General features: G+C 38.3%; 1 protein-coding gene across 3 annotated transcripts in view; it reads left to right on the top strand.

Annotated features, from left to right (window-relative positions):
* The window catches only part of LOC127583071 (MAGUK p55 subfamily member 3-like), a 59,959-nt gene that overhangs the window by 19,587 nt on the left and 22,497 nt on the right, over positions 1-17,875 (top strand). For all 3 annotated transcript variants that reach the window (XM_052038807.1, XM_052038806.1, XM_052038808.1), the window contains 9 exons: positions 266-343; positions 3,372-3,452; positions 5,601-5,738; positions 7,512-7,593; positions 9,677-9,762; positions 11,177-11,251; positions 14,843-14,884; positions 15,612-15,808; positions 17,487-17,551. In XM_052038807.1, coding sequence (XP_051894767.1) covers positions 266-343; positions 3,372-3,452; positions 5,601-5,738; positions 7,512-7,593; positions 9,677-9,762; positions 11,177-11,251; positions 14,843-14,884; positions 15,612-15,808; positions 17,487-17,551 — 844 coding nt within the window. The remainder of the gene's footprint in view (positions 1-265; positions 344-3,371; positions 3,453-5,600; positions 5,739-7,511; positions 7,594-9,676; positions 9,763-11,176; positions 11,252-14,842; positions 14,885-15,611; positions 15,809-17,486; positions 17,552-17,875) is intronic.

Raw genomic sequence — 17,875 nt, 5'->3', positions numbered from 1 at the left:
ACATAACGTGAATTGATCCACAGTAACCATAGAATTTGATGGCTTTCAATCTTCTATTCTTTCATTCTGTCCAGTTTTATCAAACACAAATCAACACAGGAATTTTTGCACACACTTATAAAGATAATTGGTTGATCATTGAGCACATCAAAATGTCAGTTCTTTGCACGGATGTTAAGCCTGGCTACTTCTCAGCTATTTGTTTAAGTGTAGACTTACCAGGAAAGAGTAAAAATTGGGTTAACAGTCTCCATTTCCATTACAGATTCATCAGAAGCTTCAGCAGTATATCCGGCAAAGTCCGTCGCCTGCTGTACACAGCGCAGCAGCTTTGGCTGAGGACGTGAGTAGCTATGGTCAAAAGTCTAGTTAGCTTTGAACAGAGGGTCACACTGTGCATGATTGCATTGAAAAATGATTCTACTGCAAGCAACTTTTAAGATGCATGGAAAAAATCCCTTATAATGCTGGGAGGTAACGTCTCTTTGCACTAAAATAAAAACAGGGAATGCTGGAAACAACAGGTCAGGCACAATCTGTAGAAAGGGAAACTGAGAAATGATCTGAAATGTTAACTCCAGTTCTGTTTCCACAGAGGTTGCCTGACCTAATGATAGTTTCCAGCATTTTCTGTTTTTATTTCAATTTCAAACATCTGCATTTTTTTTGATTTTTTTAATTCTCTGCATTGTTATTTACCAGTGATCAGTGGGGTGTAACACCATTGAACAAACATTTAAGAAGTATTTTGATATGCACTTGAATCACCACGGCAGGGAAGGCTGCGGAGAAAGGAATGGTAAATGGGACTAGTATAGATGGATTCTTGATGGTCAGCATAGAAATGACGGGCCAAAGATACTGTTTCTGTGCTGCGTGACTCAATGAACAATCCATTAGCGGCTGAGGAATACAAGTTCCAGTAATAAAGAGAGAAAACGAGTCAAGCAATAGTAACAATGCTACTGCTAGACTAGTTTTCTTTTTTTTTAATAATTTAAAAAAAATTACTTAATTACTGGAATTTGCATTCCCCAGCTGACATGGTGGGATTTGACTTAATGTCTCCAGATTTATTCTTTTGACCTTCAATAACTTGACTGCTATGCTACTGTACCCATAGTGAAGGCTGAAGGTTAAATATTTTAAAATAGACTCTAATGAGATGAGTGAAAGCAGCCATTCAACAATCTAGTTAGAGATCAGCCAAATGAGCCAACAACAGACTATAAATTCTTCCAAAGACTAAATCTATGGACTGCACTTTTAGCAAGTGTAATTAAGTGATTGAGTGAGTGACATTGTGAGAGGGTGCACAGGCTTCAATGATTTATGTTTTTAATTGTACTGCTTCTAGTGAGCTAATTAATGTAAGGTCAGTATTTGCATTATAGCTGGGCTGCCGATAATTCTGACAGAACTGTCTTAATTGGTTGCATCGTAAGCAAAATTAGGATAATTAATTACTTTTCTTAAAACTACACAAATCAGCTCATTCACTATAAAAATTCACAATATAATTGTTTTGATACTAGCTATTAATTTTAATATAACCAAATTAGATTAAAAACATCAAGAGTATGGCAATTAAAATATTAACAAACCAAGGAAATAATGCAACCATAAAATAGTTATTATTTAATATTAAGATCAAAAGCTGTAAAATCCATCAACTCCACTGGAGCTGATGACTGTTACGCCATAAATCCAGTTGGGATCCACTGGTGGAATTACAAACCGATTAGTCTGATTCAGAAATCTTGATGATTAAATTGAGTGATAAGTCAAATCAACAAGTAATAAGAGTGACAGATGTCATTGCTGATGGATGGGGCAGGTCCTTGCCATTGCCTAAACCTATCATTGACAGAAGTTTCTTCAAACCTTCTGATTCATTCAGAACTTGAAACCTGTAGAAAACTTGTGACAGTGAATCATAATTTTCAGTAATGCTAAGACTGAGGGAACTGGCTGGTTAGGTCCAATCATTTTTTATCTTTATTTTAAACAAGCTTCATGTATTTTGTGCCAGTGGACGAGATATAAAAATCAGAGTTTAAAAAAGGACCTGACCTCATTGGAGAAGGAGACAATCATATTTCTGTAGCTTCTGTCCTTACATGTATGCATTTTACTGGACAATTTGTTTTGTTCTAAACATTTCTTTCGGTTTGGAGAAAAAGAAGTAAACTTCAATCCATGTAGCTTAGACAGCTATGTTTGAGACAAGAAGGAAAACTAGCATGGTTATATAGGGAGCATACTTTTCCTATCCTACTGACTTATCCTTCTAATGTTTTGGTTTCTGTGGACTGTCTCCATCCTCACAGCGACACCTTCTTAATTTCTGTTTGTTGCTTCCATGTTGAATAAAATTCTACCAGAAATCACACTGAAGTCAAAAATTCCAGGTGGTTTGCTTCATAAGAAGGCCAAATCAGTTTTCCCAACTATGTAGATTACAGCTTTAGCAGAGGTCATGTTAGGTCATGTTAAACACAAGTCAAAGTAACATTCTTTCAAAAATTCCAAGCTAAATTCTGCATGAGGTGATGAGAGACATATCAGAACCCTTGTCTCTATTCCCAGTCACTTTCAGCTTCCAATAGTGTTGCTGAATATAAACTTTTTGAAGGGTGGATAAGAAACACAGTTTCAGTAACTGTCTGATAGCTTGTTAGACAACATATTACATCAGCAAGACTGTAGTGTGATTTGGAGCAATCCAATGAAACTGAAGGATTGGTGAAGAATAACAAGTTAAATCTAGAAGTTGTGATTAGGCATCACTCAGAAGAACTTAAAAATACATATCTTTATTAAGGATAAATAAGATTTCAGATCCATGTTTCTCATTTTCTGTTAACTTCCATTCAAAACGAATTTAGAATCTTTATTCCATATTGCATTCTGCTTGATCCTGTGGGACTTCGACACGCAAATATCACTGTACTGTCTGCTTGCATTGCTTCTTTTTATATAGATTTGCAACTGATTACACTTCCCTAAAGATTGAACAAATGTACTGAAATTGCTATGTAAATTTTTAAATCTATTTATTCTTCACCGACGACTTGTGACATTGTTCTGAGTTTACTATGCCAGCTGCATTTGGATGGCCAGAGTCATTGTCTTGCCCAACATTGTGTCACTCCCAGGCCTACATGTCTGGCCTTTACTAAGTATGGCACTAAATATGGCCAACTAGTAATCCTATAAAATATCACTGCCTGACTTTGCAGACATTCACTGCATTCCTGATTCCTTTTGTATCAAGTTTAATGATTTTAGGATACATTTTCTAAAATCTGACTATTAAATATAGAAATTACATGATGCTCTGTTATAGACTTTTTTAAAACTCCTTTTAGATAACAGAGGAGCTGCAGAGTGGACCAAACAACAGTGACATAAGGGAATTGATGCATTTACTAGCTAAACCACACCTCCAGGTAAGAATCACATGTAATGCAGAGGCGACACATTCTTTTAGTTAATATAAATTTGAATGAAAACAATTAGCCGTTTCAACTTTGGACTTTAAATAAGGCATCTTGCACTTTTAATGCAATTAATTCCTTGTGGAATCCTTGAGGTATATTCAAATCACAGGCATATGCCAAAACAAAGGCTAGAAATTAGGAGAGTGCAAAAGTGGCTAAAGGTCTGGAACAAGATATTAGCCAAGAAGCAGCAGCTTTATATGTAGCTTCTCTTTCCATGCCTTTGCCAACGGCGTTCTCTCAACACCCATAGTGAAATTTATTGGAGCATATCTCTGGAAAGTAATGAATAATGAATGTTAAAATCGGCCCCACAGAGTATTAAAGGTAGACGTAAGAGTCTACTGAAGATTGAAGCCTAAGAACGTGGTAGTAGCAGAAGGAATGACAGATGCTCCAACAGGGCTTCTGCTACTTACAGAGCCACTACAGATGGCAGTGGAGTTTTGGTGATTACAGTTAGAAGAACACCTCTTGTCTGACTAAACAGAAGGAGCTAGCAACTTCCTCTATGGTTATTACCCTTGTAGGCTGCCACAATCTTCTGTAAATATTCAGAAAACTATGGTACCCTGAAAACAATTCTCTTTTGAAATTAGCCCCACGAAGTTCAAATCCCCAGAGTTTCCAGCTTCCTGCTCCTTCATTTCATGTCTTCTTGACATTCTCACTCATAATTATTGTATTCTTTTCAAACTGACTATTCAGTTCCCTCTGGTTGGTTTTAACTTTGCTGATCTTCATAGCTGTAGAAGTGAGTAATATAGGCCCAGAAACCTGTAACTGGTTCTTTAGGCATAAGTGCAAGAGGGAAATGTTAGTTATGTAAAACTCCAATAGGTAGTAATTACTTAGCAATACGTTGTTTGCTTAAGTGTAGGTGAAGGATTAGATGGAATCAAGAGAGAAATAAGGAGTTCATAAATACACAAGCTCGGTTTGCAACATATCATGGGTTCTGAGTTAGAAGCTAGAAATAAAAAGTAAAAATACTGGAAATATTTAGCAGACTAGACAGCATCCATGGAGACAGAAGCAAAGCTAATACTCCAGGGCAACAACCACCAACCACAAAAGGTAGTGGGGGGATCACCTTTCGTCAAGCTGAACATTTGTTATAAGGATTACTGTCTGAAACCATCGAAAATGCCAATATACCAAGTGTGCATCACATGTTTTTGGCTGGTGTGGTATAGGTTGGTTGGACCAAAGGACAAAGGGTCTTTTCCCATATGTTTGAACAATCATGAAAGTATTAAGCTCAAGTTTTAGGTCCAAATTATGTCTGCAGTAGAGTTTTGTCCATTTAATTGATGTGAGATAATGACCAAAACCTTGAACTTAGTTGATTTTCTCGGTCTGCAAATTGTTTTGCACATTCGGTGTCAACCTTTACTGGGTGGAGGAACACAAGATAAAGGAGCTGGAGTAAGTCCATTTAGCCTGCTAGGTAGATGCAGCATTCCCACAGATCAAAATTCCTGTCCAAGTGCTTTGGATGTCTCTCCTTTAGGGAATGATGCCATGAAGGGCAAACTTCCTGTTCTCTTCTCAGTAAATTCAGCAGAGTCAGGCATTTGTAACACTCTCTCTCTCTCTTACACACTACTCAGATACACATGCAGAAACACACACACACACTCTGCAGTGTTTCTACAGTTTGTATACGTAATTCTAACCCCAAGAACTCATATCAAGCAATTATCAATCATCAAATGATACTTGAGAGGAGGGTCAGATTACAGACTCCGAGCCATTCTATGCTATCCATTGTAATCATACTACTGATCTAATTCATCTTTGGATCTTTTACAGTAAGTACCATTGCTGATTGTCAGTGATCACTGTCAGACCAATGCACAATATATTAAATGTTTAATGGATGAGATACAATCAATGTAATTTAGTCAACTCAATCAATAGTTGCAGATTCTGTAATGAAAGTGCCAATAAAATGTGTAAAAACTGTAAATATTTAGAAGAGTTTGTTCAGTTCATGACTTCTAATTGTGCACAAAACAGGGTGGAATGTATTGATAAGGATATGGAGATGCTGCAGCATCAAGTACAAAAGCAAATGTTGTTTAACATTCACAGGCTGTGCTCTCGGCACATGACACGATTGCACGCAAGGCCTTTGGTCCAGTTCTACCACCAATGCCAGATGATGTGGAAGTTGAGGATGAGGAGGAATCAATGAAGATTGTCCGTCTTGTGAAAAACAAAGAACCATTGGTATTCAGAATTTATATTTAAACTTGTATTTGGAATCTTAATCATTTTGATTTGACTTAAGTAGTTTAGATTCAGTCATAGGATTTGGACATGGCTGACAAGACCAGCTTTGCCATCCCTCAACTCAGGAGGTAGTGAAGGGTCAACCACATTGGTGACACTGTAGTCACATTTCCTTCCCTGAGGGAGATAAGTGAATTATTTGGGTTTTAATGACAATCAGGTACAAAACTAACTGACTACATTGTACTTGAGCAAATTTGTTTATATACGACTAGACTGTTTAATTGTTTTAAAATGCAATTAGAATCCTAGCCCAGAATAAATGTTCACAATAACTTTGGATCCATATCCTTGGAAAATAAAATTCATGAAGGCTGCTGCAAATTACCACTTCCATCCCATCAAATTTATCCTGTTCCTTTTTACATGCCGTGGTAGCTTATTCTATGTTCTACAACAAACCTGGATGAAAAGATCATGCTTAATAATTAAGTATGCTTAATAATTCAACTGTAATAATTTATAACCATATCAAAGTTTAATGCATCTGAAAGTGTAGATATAAGATGAAAGCTGTGAATGATGGACTAATAGGAACATTATTGCCGTTTACCTTGAGAAGGCGATCCTTAAAAAGAAGCCTAAGTGGTAGAGTTTTAATTCAATGCAGTGATTAAAGACCTGCAGTTCAAATTGTCATTACTTTTGACACTGCTGGGCATTGATTTAGACAAATTTTTCTGAAAGGCCAATATAGTAGAGAGTATGGGAATTGGATGTGTGACACACTGGTTCAAGAAAATGAGGGCTTACCTTCTCACTGGGTGGCACAGTAGCACAGCTAACAGAGCAGCTGCCTGACAGTGCCAGAGACCCGGGTTCAATCCTGACCTCGAGTGCTGTCTGTGCAGAGTTTACACGTTTTCTCTGGGACCCCGTGGGTTTCCTCTGGGTGCTCCGGCTTCCTCCCACTTCCTGAAGGCATACAGGTTGGTATGTTAATTGGCTACTGTAAATTGCCCCTAGTATATAGTGAAAGGGGAGTTGATGTGAATAAAATGGGGTTAGTTTGGGAATAGTGCAACTAGGTGGTTGATGGTTGGCATGGACTTGATGGGCCAAAGGGCCTGTATCCATGCTGTATCTCTCTGTGATTCTGTATGAGACAAAGTATTTTGAAATGGTTGAAGCAATTTTTTCCTGAAAAGGAAGTTTCAATGCATAACTCTTTCATGCAGAATAGGATAAAAATTAAATTAACGGTAACCAGTACACATTGCAGTACAGATTGCTTGCATTTTAGATTATATATAAAAAAAGCTTTAATTGTATTTAATTGGACTGGGGACCGATTAAGTGATTGCAGCTAAAAGCATTATCACAGAATGGTATCAAACTGAGACTAAGCTGGTTATTTTTTCGTGGTAACATGTTAAAATATAAAAGTTATTTTTGACCTGAATTATATTAGAAAATGTCATTGCTCTTTTGAAGGATATTAATTTTCTGATAGATACTAATGCTTAAAGCACCATTAGATATTGATGGTTTAAGGTTATATTTAAAATTTCATTGCACAGACTTTCAACTGAATAATCAAACAGATTTACCCATTGGCAGCAAAAATCCTTTGCACCCGTCATGCCATGTTGTGCCTAAACCATAGCATGATTAGTTGATTGAAAGAAATATGGGAATTCAAAAAACGTGGTAAAATGGCAGAACAAACTTCAATGCTCATCATTTAACACCAACTATTTTTAACAACAGGGTGCGACAATTAGGAAGAATGAGCAAACAGGCGCGGTTGTTGTGGCTCGGATCATGCGAGGAGGAGCAGCTGACCGTAGCGGTATGGTTTTTCTCACTGTAATGACGGATGCTATTCTCCTTGGGAAAATACCATTGGAATGACAGAGCAAAGAAGGAGGCCATTTGGCCCAGCTTTCCCATACTGCCTCTTTAAGAACTATCCAATTTGTGCAACTCATCTCTGTAACTGTTTCCCCTTCAAGCATTTAACCAATTTTCTTTTAATTTATCATTTATCACCTTGCCACATCAAGAGAGTGGTGCTCTGCAAAAGCCGAACTGAGGGAAGGATTTGTGTTTCTTTCACCTTCCCAGCTCTTCCCAGGTTCTCCACCACATGATCACATGATATCCCTGATGCAAATCCAGGGGAATGGAGCAGAAGGTTCTCTGGCAGCTCCCCACTTGCTAACTGGGGATGTGACTGGGAGTGTGGAATATGTCCATGCTATTCAGGGCCAGGACATGCCAATGCAGATAAAAGGAAAATGTTACCCAAAGCATTAAATCAGGGAAACACTTGAGCATAAGGGAAGGTGGAGCTGTTTTAAACCTAAAGGAGCTTAAAGGTGATCCCCTTAAACCTAAAGGGGATCACTTGACCCATGGGCAATGGCTAATGTACCCTAATACTAGAAAATCCACCAAGCACCAGAAAAAGCAGGAGTATCATCCCATTGCATTGGATTAGAGATCTGTTATTGTACAAAATTCCAGCTACTTTCCTATCAACTTAGTTTTGCCAGCCCTGGTGGGATCAAAGAGAAGAGAATCTTTCCACTTTTCCATTCTCTAGTTTCTCACTCCCTCCTGTCATTAGTCATCACTTTGCCTTCCTTCTGCCTTTCCCACCGTCTCAAGATCTCCAGCTTCTTTTCTTTGACTTCCTTGTTTCTTTGTAAACCTTGCATTTTCTTTTTCTCTGGGTCAGGGAATAGTTGCAGAACAGAAACTTGCTCATGGAAACCTTTGGCTTTGATAAATCCCATATATTCTACCAACTTAAAAGCAATCTTCACTGGCATTGAAACTAGTTCCCCAAATATGGTTATTTGGAGGATTATCATAGTCATTTTGACTAATTGACAGCAATTCTTCTTGCAGTGCAGAATTTTACTCCCTGTTTTTTATAACACACTACTTTTGATTAATTTACAGCAGACATAAGCAGTAACTGGAAATGTATTATTGAACTAAAAGTGCAATATTGAAGTAACCTCTATATACCAGGTATTATTGCACAGTTCTTGGCATATAGATCAAACTGAAATTCCTTGACCAGGTAGCTAGTTTTCATGTGCTAGTGTGGACAATGGATGTTACTAAGTATGTCATACATTTGCATAGCTGTTCCTAGAATTATACAAATGAAAATGAGAGGAACAGCACCTCTTATTTCCACCTGGGCAGTCTCCAACCTGGCGGCATGAACATCAAATTCTCAGACTTCCGGTAACCGCTCTCCCTCTGTCCTTTCCCCTATTTTTCCTTTTTCTCTCTCCTCCTGATCCAGCTGGGCTCCATCATCCTATGTCTTTCACCTCCACCTATCACCCACACACTCCTCCCACCAGCTCCCCCCCCCCATCACCCTCTCCAATCAGATTCAATCATCTTCAGCCTTTTGTCACTTCCACCTATCACCTCCAAGCTTCTGACATTATTCCCACTCTCCTCCCTCCCTCATCTGCCTATCACTCCCCTCACGTGGATCCACCTATCACCTGCCAGCTCTTGCTCCACCCCTTCCCCCCACTGGCTATCTCCACTCTTTCTTTCCAGTCCTGATGAAGGGTCTTGACCCAAAACATCAACTGTCCGTTTCCCACCATAGATGCTGCCTGACCTGCTGAGTTCCTCCAACATTTTGTGTGTTGCTCCAATTTCCACTATCTGCAGTCTCTTGTGTCTCCCAGAAATATGTTCACTGGCATTAATACATAGACACTAGAATGTGTGCCTGACTGAATTTCTCCTCACTGCACAATAGTTGCCACCCCAGTGGGACCAGTTAGCTTAACACAGAGAGGGAACTGCTGATTCTGGATGCCCAGAATTATCTCTACTTTTAACAAAGCAATCATTTACAAAGATGGATGATTATTTTGATTTTGTTTCTACAGGTTTAGTGCACGTTGGAGATGAACTAAGAGAAGTCAATGACATTCCAGTTGAGCACAAGACACCAGAAGAAATCAGTCAGATACTGGTAGATAAGTTCTCTTTGAAATGAAACTTTTAATAAAAGAATTTATTTCCACTTTTTCTTGGCATAAGCATTAAAGCATCTCTCATGTTCAGTCAACTACTTGCATAAGAATTCTAAAATTATATGTTATGTCAGACATTTCCTGCATATCTATTCATTAATATATATTCCACTGTCAGACATGGACGATATAAATGTTATAAAACATCTTGGAAACTAGCTAATTAGTTGCAGGGTCAGATGCAAAATTTGATCAACTTTCACCTGGATTGATAACCATAGCTGTCAATGAAGTGCTCAGTTTCCTTGCTGGTGCTGATTTAACACACCAGCAAGTTATGAAGATCCACAGTTGATCAACCAAGTCTACATCTGGTAAAAGAAACATTGTTCTTCTCAGTTCCTTGACCCTGGGTTGTGTAGAAGAAGACAAAACCGCAAAGCAAAGCAATTACATGAAAATCTGAGGCAGCCTGTCTTAGCATAAAAATCTGGCATTAAAATACCTCAAAACTGAAGTGAAGTGACAGGATTGATGAAGCAAACTTGTTTGTAAAACTACATGCATATGACATTGAAAATTACTGGGAATGATGTATCTAAATGAAAGTTTTACACAAATTACTCTCCATTTTCTTGACAGTGGCATTAATCGAACTGAATACATTGAATCAATTATAAAATTGCAAATATATGAGTTTAATATAGGTGGAATAATTCTTTGGGGACAGCATAATATCGCATCAAAGAGGGATAAAAGATCTAATCAGTAACTTCAGGAACAGGCATTTTTAAGGAGGCAGTGATGTTAGATAAACACTGTACTTTGCAGGCAAGAAATGTACTGCTTCATTGTTTACTCAACGTAATCTGACAGCATCAAAAAATGGAAGCTTAACTTGATGTGGGTTTGTTTTCCTTAGAACAGAGGAGGCTGAAGGGAGAGCTGATAGAGGTACACAAGATCATGAGGGGGGATAATGAGAAACTTCTCATCATAGCGGAGGTACCTAAAACCAGAGACCAGAGGTTTAAAAGGATTCAAGGGGATCTAAGGAAAATTGTGTTCATCCAGAGCGTGATTATTATCTGGAATGTGCTACTTGAAAAGGTGGTGGAGGCTGGTACTCTCACAATGTTTAAAAAGTGTCTGGAAAAGCATTTGAATTGCCAAGGCGAAGAAGGCTATGGATCAATTGCTGGTAAATGGAAATAGTAGAGATGGGAACTTGATGATCGGCATGGACATGGTGGCCGAAGGGCTGTTAATGTGTTGCATGGCTCTGTGATTCATTGAATTGACTTGTAAGTACAGAGAGAGCAGAACATTCACAGAAGCTGAATGCTAAGTAATACCTTCAGTACCAATTGAAAGGAACTGAATGTGTCCCACTGGTGTAATATTTTCTTTCAGGCCCAGTGTCAGGGTTCAATAACCCTGAAGCTAATCCCAGCAGTCAAAGAAGAGGATCAGCTGATTGAAATTGAGGTAAGGACAGCCTGTAAATTATGAACTTGCTCAAACTCGTGTTAAATAAACTGCTTGGTAATGCTGCAGGAGCCCAAGGCCTAACCTAAGGTTTTGCAAGGGATTATCTAAGCAATTAAACAGTAGCAATATTAATGGGTGGATAATTGAATCTTTGTCCAACAGCATGGTGTTAATAGAAAGGTAACCCAGTGAAAGCTTTCTAGATAAGAAAGGGAAATGACAAGGGCGAGATTGACAGAAAGGTTCAAACACCCAAGGAAGGCAAATTAAAAATGAGGAACTGTTTCACAAGAAGGACAATAAATATCGAACATTATCAGGAATAGCCAAAGAAATGAATGATGTAAGTGGGTTTCTGAGACTGTTGCTTACATTAGAGGAGGGATTGACATAAATGTCAAGGAAGAAAGAAAGTGGGATTTACGTTAGAATCTTGCTCGTTAGTCCTAATGGGTATTTCCTCTTATAAATAATTGTGTCCTTTAAGCAATTGTACCGAGAAACTCATCTTCGGTCAGTTGCAGTAAATACACTATATAACTGGGTCTGGATATTATACTCTACCTATGAAATTCAAGCCACTGAAGTGAATGAAATGAACGTCTGGCACAGAGTGCGACGCACTGACCAGGATCACAGTGCATTTAGCACAACGGACCAAGGGCAATTTCTGGACATTGGTACCTTGAAGTTTTTCACTGTACCTCGGTACAAGTGACAATAATATACCAATACCAAAAAATGTCACCAAGATACTTAACAAATTCAGATATCCTCTTGTTCCTCCAGAAAGAAACTTGGTCCCATTACCGATATATCTGTTTCTATAATCCTCTATCTGATATGGAAAGTTGATGTCAGTTGACAGACATAGGATTATAGAATGATGTTATTCATCTATTAAGATAAGACAAGATATCTTTATTAGTCACATGTACATCGAAACACACAGTGAAATGCATCTTTTACATAGTGTGTTCTGGGGGTAGCCCGCAAGTGTCACCACGCTTCTGGCACCAACATAGCATGCCCACAACTTCCTAACCTGTACGTCTTTGGAATGTGGGAGGAAACTGGAGAACCCGGAGAAAACCCATGCAGACATGGGGAGAACGTACAAACTCCTTACAGACAGTGGCCGGAATTGAACCTGGGCCGCTGGCGCTGTAATAGCGTTATGCTAACCGCTACACTACAGTGCCTGCCCTCTATCCTCAAATCCGACACTACACCTGGTTCCATTGCATCCAATCTCTGCAAAAATTCTGCACAATACAGCTTTGATTGATTAACAACATCCTAACTGAACTTTATCTCATAGGGAACTATAGCTGATAAATTCTATAGAAAAAGAATCTCAATTAGATGCAGCTCTCTCTTCACAAGTTGTTCTCTTTGGCTCCTACAAAAGTTGCTCCTCAGAATCTTGGTGAATTCCTTTTCCCAGTCACCTTCCACTTTGGCAACAATGGCTAGTCTTTCCATGGACTGTCCTTTTGGCCTCTGCTTTTTTTTTCCTCTAAGAGAAGCTATAATCTGCTAGATGGCTGCCAACATATTTTATATCCACTGGGTCTGCCCCACTCCCATTCTTACACTCTCTGGACAGCAGTAAGGTGTCTGGTCTTGACGATATTATTCTTTGCCTCAAATTGTAAACTTGTTTTGTCTTTAGCCACCTCCTCAAACTAATATTAGTGTAATCTGTCTTTATTGCTCTGGGCAAGGCCAGGAATGCCCATAATCTTCCTCATGCATTGGAAGATCTGAATGTTGTGGAAGCTGCCAAGTCTGAATTTATCCTTGAAACATCTGGCCTAATCCAAGATTGCAAGGCTGTTTTTGCCTTGGTTGTCTTCTTGCTGCTATTATACATGTGCCTTGACATCATCCTATCATCCTTAATATTGTGATTGCTTTTGTAATCTCATCTCAATTCCAAAGCTTCGGAATCAACCGAAAGAAAGAAAGGACGTGTATTCATATGTCACCTTTTTCTTTATGTTCAGAATGTCCCAAAATGTTTTTGAGACAGGGAAGTCTTTTTGAGGTTAGTTACTGTTATCATGGAGGAACCGGGCAGCCAAGTTGAGCACTAGCTCTCATGGTGATGTGATAATAAACAAATAATCTGTTTATAAAGATGTTGGTTAAAGGATAAATAGTACCAAGACGCCAGGGGTAATTTTCCTGACAAAAAATCAAAGCATTAGAGATGCTGAAAATCTGAAACAAAAGATGCTGGAAACACTCAACAGGTCTGGCAGCATCTGTAGTAGAGTCTATGACCTTGAACATTAACTCTTTCTTCAGATGTTGCTCAACCTGTTGGGTGTTTCTCGTTTTATTTATAACTTCCTTGATGTTTTCTTGGAAGAACCCCATGGTACTACTCACAACTACCTCAAGCTTCAGCCAGAGCCTCAGCTTATCATCTAACCAAATGGCAGCAGCTCCAACGGTGCAACATTACCTCAGCTCTGCATATGAAGTGCCAGGCAAAGTCTTTGCGCTCAAGTCTCCAGAGCAGGACTAGAACGTTCAACTCTCTGAATCAGGGACAAATGCTTGAACAAATGAGCCACAGCTGAAACTATTGCTCCTATTGCCCAGTGGCCGTGATCATAAACCTAAAATACAGATTTTGGTTTTAAACCTGGAGATGAGTGCACTAAACAAGTCATTAAGAGATCCAGTGAGCAAAGTAACTTTGATATTAATATTGCCTTAGAACTATAAGGCCACAAGTTAATGTTAGCTGCTAACATTGATTTTACTGGTTGGATTCATTGTTTACCACAAACCACTCACTATGGTTTTTTTGATCCTTGGTATTGATTTACTCTTGTCTGACTGGGAATGGGACTGACAATCCACAAAATGTTATGCTACAGCCTAAATGCTTTGTATTCTTGACATGGCTACAAATGACCTAGCTGGCACTGTAGTGCAAAACAGGCTCAGCCTTTGGTGAACCATGTTAGCCTGTTGCATTCTGAATTTACAATGGAAGATCTGAGACTAAAGAGCCCAGAAGAGGGAGAGCAGGAAGTCAAAACCCAGAACCTGATTTGTGTGGCTGATCAAGTCTAACATAGTTAGTTGTGAAACTGAATATCTTAGGTATTCTCTACCCGTGGATGCAGAGTCTTTTGGCATATTCAGGGGTGTGGGTGATAGACTTGTGAACATTAAGGGAATCAGAGAATATATAAGTCAGAAGGGAAGATAGAACAGGGCACAGGATTGGTTGTAATCTTATTAAAAGGCAGAATGGACTTGAGGTGTCATTTGCTCCACTCCTGATCCATTTCTTATGTTCATTTGAACTCAGAAGATGTTGGAGACTTTCTTGGAGAATCAGTGAATTAGTTACAGAACTGACAACTCAATGAGAAAGGGTAGCTGGAGACATAAAAAGCTGAACTCTCTGTAAGAGGCCATGCATCAAGGTAAAACTAATGCTGGCTTGAACTTATAGACAAGTAACATGAAGTAGTAAGATAATTTTCTTGATTGTGAACAGAGTTGCAAGAAGATTCAAGTAAAGCAGAATTATAATTTGATATTTTATACTTGGATTTTCAGAAAGTTTTTCACAAAGTCCCACGACGACGATTAAGGTCCAAGGTAAGGAGTCACAAAATAGGAGGTAAAGTATTGCGCTGATTAAATATTGTACTGTTGAGAGAATAACTTCCCATAGGAACTCATCTCCACTTATAACATGGGATTCAATGGGAATAAAGGGTTTGCATTACAGAAAACCACAATACAATGGTTTTGTAGGAAAGCAACCTCTCTGTAATGCAGGGGTTCACTGTACTAGTTTTAACAAGGGTGTGAAAGGTTACCAAGGTTAGGTCAGGCTGTGAAGTGGAGTTTACAATGAGATCAGCCATGATCTTCTCAAGTGATGGTACAGGTTCGAAGGGCTGAAGGGCCTATTCCTGTTTGCAAATTTTATGTTCATTTGGTCATAAAATAAATTATATTGTTGTAGAAGATGCTAGATCCATATGTAATTTCCATTGTTCTGGTCACTTAATCAAGAGCAAGTGTTTGGCAGGGTAACATGATGGATAATTAGAATCATTTTGGGTATAATAATGCTAAATAGCGATTTAAGAAGTTTGTTTACTCTGGCTAACTAAACATTACTGCATGTCCTAATGCAACTTTTCAGTGTTTATTAAAAAATATTTTTCACGGAGGTGAAAGGAGACGTAAGTTAAAATCAATAAAAATAAAATGGGATTCCTTTTTCAATTTAGTTTTGTAGAGTAGGTAACTTGGGAAAATCACATCAATGTTAACAGACCAACATACTTCTAAATTAATTCCTTCTTTTTCATAGGTGCACGTGAGGGCCTTGTTTGACTATGACCCAAGTGAGGATAAGGCAATTCCCTGTAAAGAGGCAGGGTTACCTTTCAGGAGAGGAGACATTCTTCAAGTTGTGAGTCAGGACGATTCAGTGTGGTGGCAAGCAAAGCGTGTGGGAGATGCAAATCTCCGGGCTGGTCTTATTCCATCAAAGAGATTTCAAGAGAAGTAGGTATCTGTATATATTTGTTCTTTATGGCTTAAAGGTCAAAGATCTGGTAGAAACTACCATTAATATGTTTTTGGTAAACTGCCAAATTAAATGGCTCAGAAGTGCATAGCCAACTACAAGACAAATTTATATCTGAAAGCTGATTACCTCTTGACCTTACTTGCCTAAATTTGGGCTTCTTCTCAAATAACACAAGTTCCGCTTCATGAACAGCACAATTCAATTATCCAGTTCACTTCAATTGTTCCTTCTGTTACCTAATACTAAACGGGACTAAAGTTGATTGTTCTCCAAGGTTTCTTTAGTCTACTTCATCCAATCATTAATAATTGGATAAGATTGTCTTGTAAAATGTTTAATTAAAATTTATTATTAAAAAGTTGCCTCTTGGACAAAAAAATTCCAAGTATTACTTATTTCATTTTACCTTTTTATTTACAGTATAAGTTAAGTATATGAAAATCTTCTAAAACTGTGGAGAAATGTGCATAATTAATGATACATTTCGTGTTCATTTATTCCCATACATTTTTCTGTTAGAGAATACCTTGAAGGAAAACAAAACAAGGTTAGATTTTCTGATGTTGGGTTGAACTTTTGCACAACAATGGATTTTTTTTTATATAACATAGTGTTCTCAGACAGCCATTTAAAAGCACAATGAGAAAGTAAAAAAAAGTTTTGAATGTTTGAAATCCCCATCAACAATTGAAGTTTGCACGAATGAGAGCTGGTACTTTATTAAAAGTTAATTTCAGTGGCAGAGCAGTTGTTTAGTTGTAACTAATCCTATCAAACTGTTAAAGGAGTATCCACAATATAAGGGGGGGGGGGGTTCTGCCCAGTTATCAACTAAGGATAACAATTTGACACTGTGCATCATAGTTAAGAGGTGATTCTCTTGATATGGTGCACCTTCGGGAGGAGAAAGCTATCTCAGACAGCAGTGTTATGATATCACCTGTTAACTGCACTGCGCATTTCTTGGAGGTTGTTCTCTGACATATTAGTAATAGTGAGCTTTGTTAAATTCCCCATTTTTCTACTGCAATATCCAGCTCAAGCAAGACAAATTATCCTGCAATGATATAATGACTGCCCACAATGTACTATTTCCAAGATACCAAAGTTGAATGATCATTTAATAGGTCAGTAGGGATGATGATATTATGAGCTGGGATTTGGTATAAGGATACCCATTGCTTTCTTAATTTAATGATCGCTCTTCACATGTGAATCTGGAAGGTAAATTCCAGCCAGTATTTTTTAACAATGGGGCAAGGAAAGTTAATCCAGCTCTTTCTCACATCCTTGCGCAGGCAGTTGTGTGTTTCACATGATTGCTGACTTTCCCCTCTCTAGTTTAGAGACACAGAAATCAATTGTAATGTGAAGACCATTGCTCCAACTGACATTAGCCAGCTTGACATTGACCTAGTCTCAAAATTCATATATATTCCTGGACAACAAGATCCAATACCTCTTGGAATGGTGCATTTTCAAACAGACGCACAGAAAGACCTAAAAAAAACAATTCTTTAACAGTGGATCTATGGTTAAAAATGTGAACACCAAACAAACCTAGAACTTGCAGATAGCTGCTTCTTGAGAAAATTTGGTGACCTTGATGAAATACTTTGCTGCTAAGTTAAACATTCTCTCCTTCAATTTTAGACGGCTTGCTTATCGGCAAAAACATGCTACCTTGGAACAAGAGAAAAGCAGCAAAAGATCTTCATGTAAGCAGACAGCAAACAAACTTACTTTATTGTGCCTTATATTTTTCAGTGTTTTAACCACCTAGGTTCTAATTCAAGTCTGAAAAGCACTTTTTTGCGAGACTGACATTATGAAGTTCCTGTAGCTCCAAAGTTAGGAGAAATCAAATTCAGCAAGTTTCCCACCATTGGTCACAATCTACTGACTCCTGTAGAAAGGCCCAAGATTGCATTATGCTGTGACTCATTTCCATTAACATTTTACTTGACTATAACCACTAGAAATTGTGACCTTAGTGAATGTGACTGCTTCTACCATAGAATAACACAAGCCTGCAACACAAG

This window comes from Pristis pectinata, chromosome 25 (genome assembly GCF_009764475.1).
Source record: "Pristis pectinata isolate sPriPec2 chromosome 25, sPriPec2.1.pri, whole genome shotgun sequence".
Taxonomy (NCBI): domain Eukaryota; kingdom Metazoa; phylum Chordata; class Chondrichthyes; order Rhinopristiformes; family Pristidae; genus Pristis; species Pristis pectinata.
Note: the sequence above shows the minus strand (reverse complement) of the source record. Positions and strands in the feature narration are given on the sequence as shown.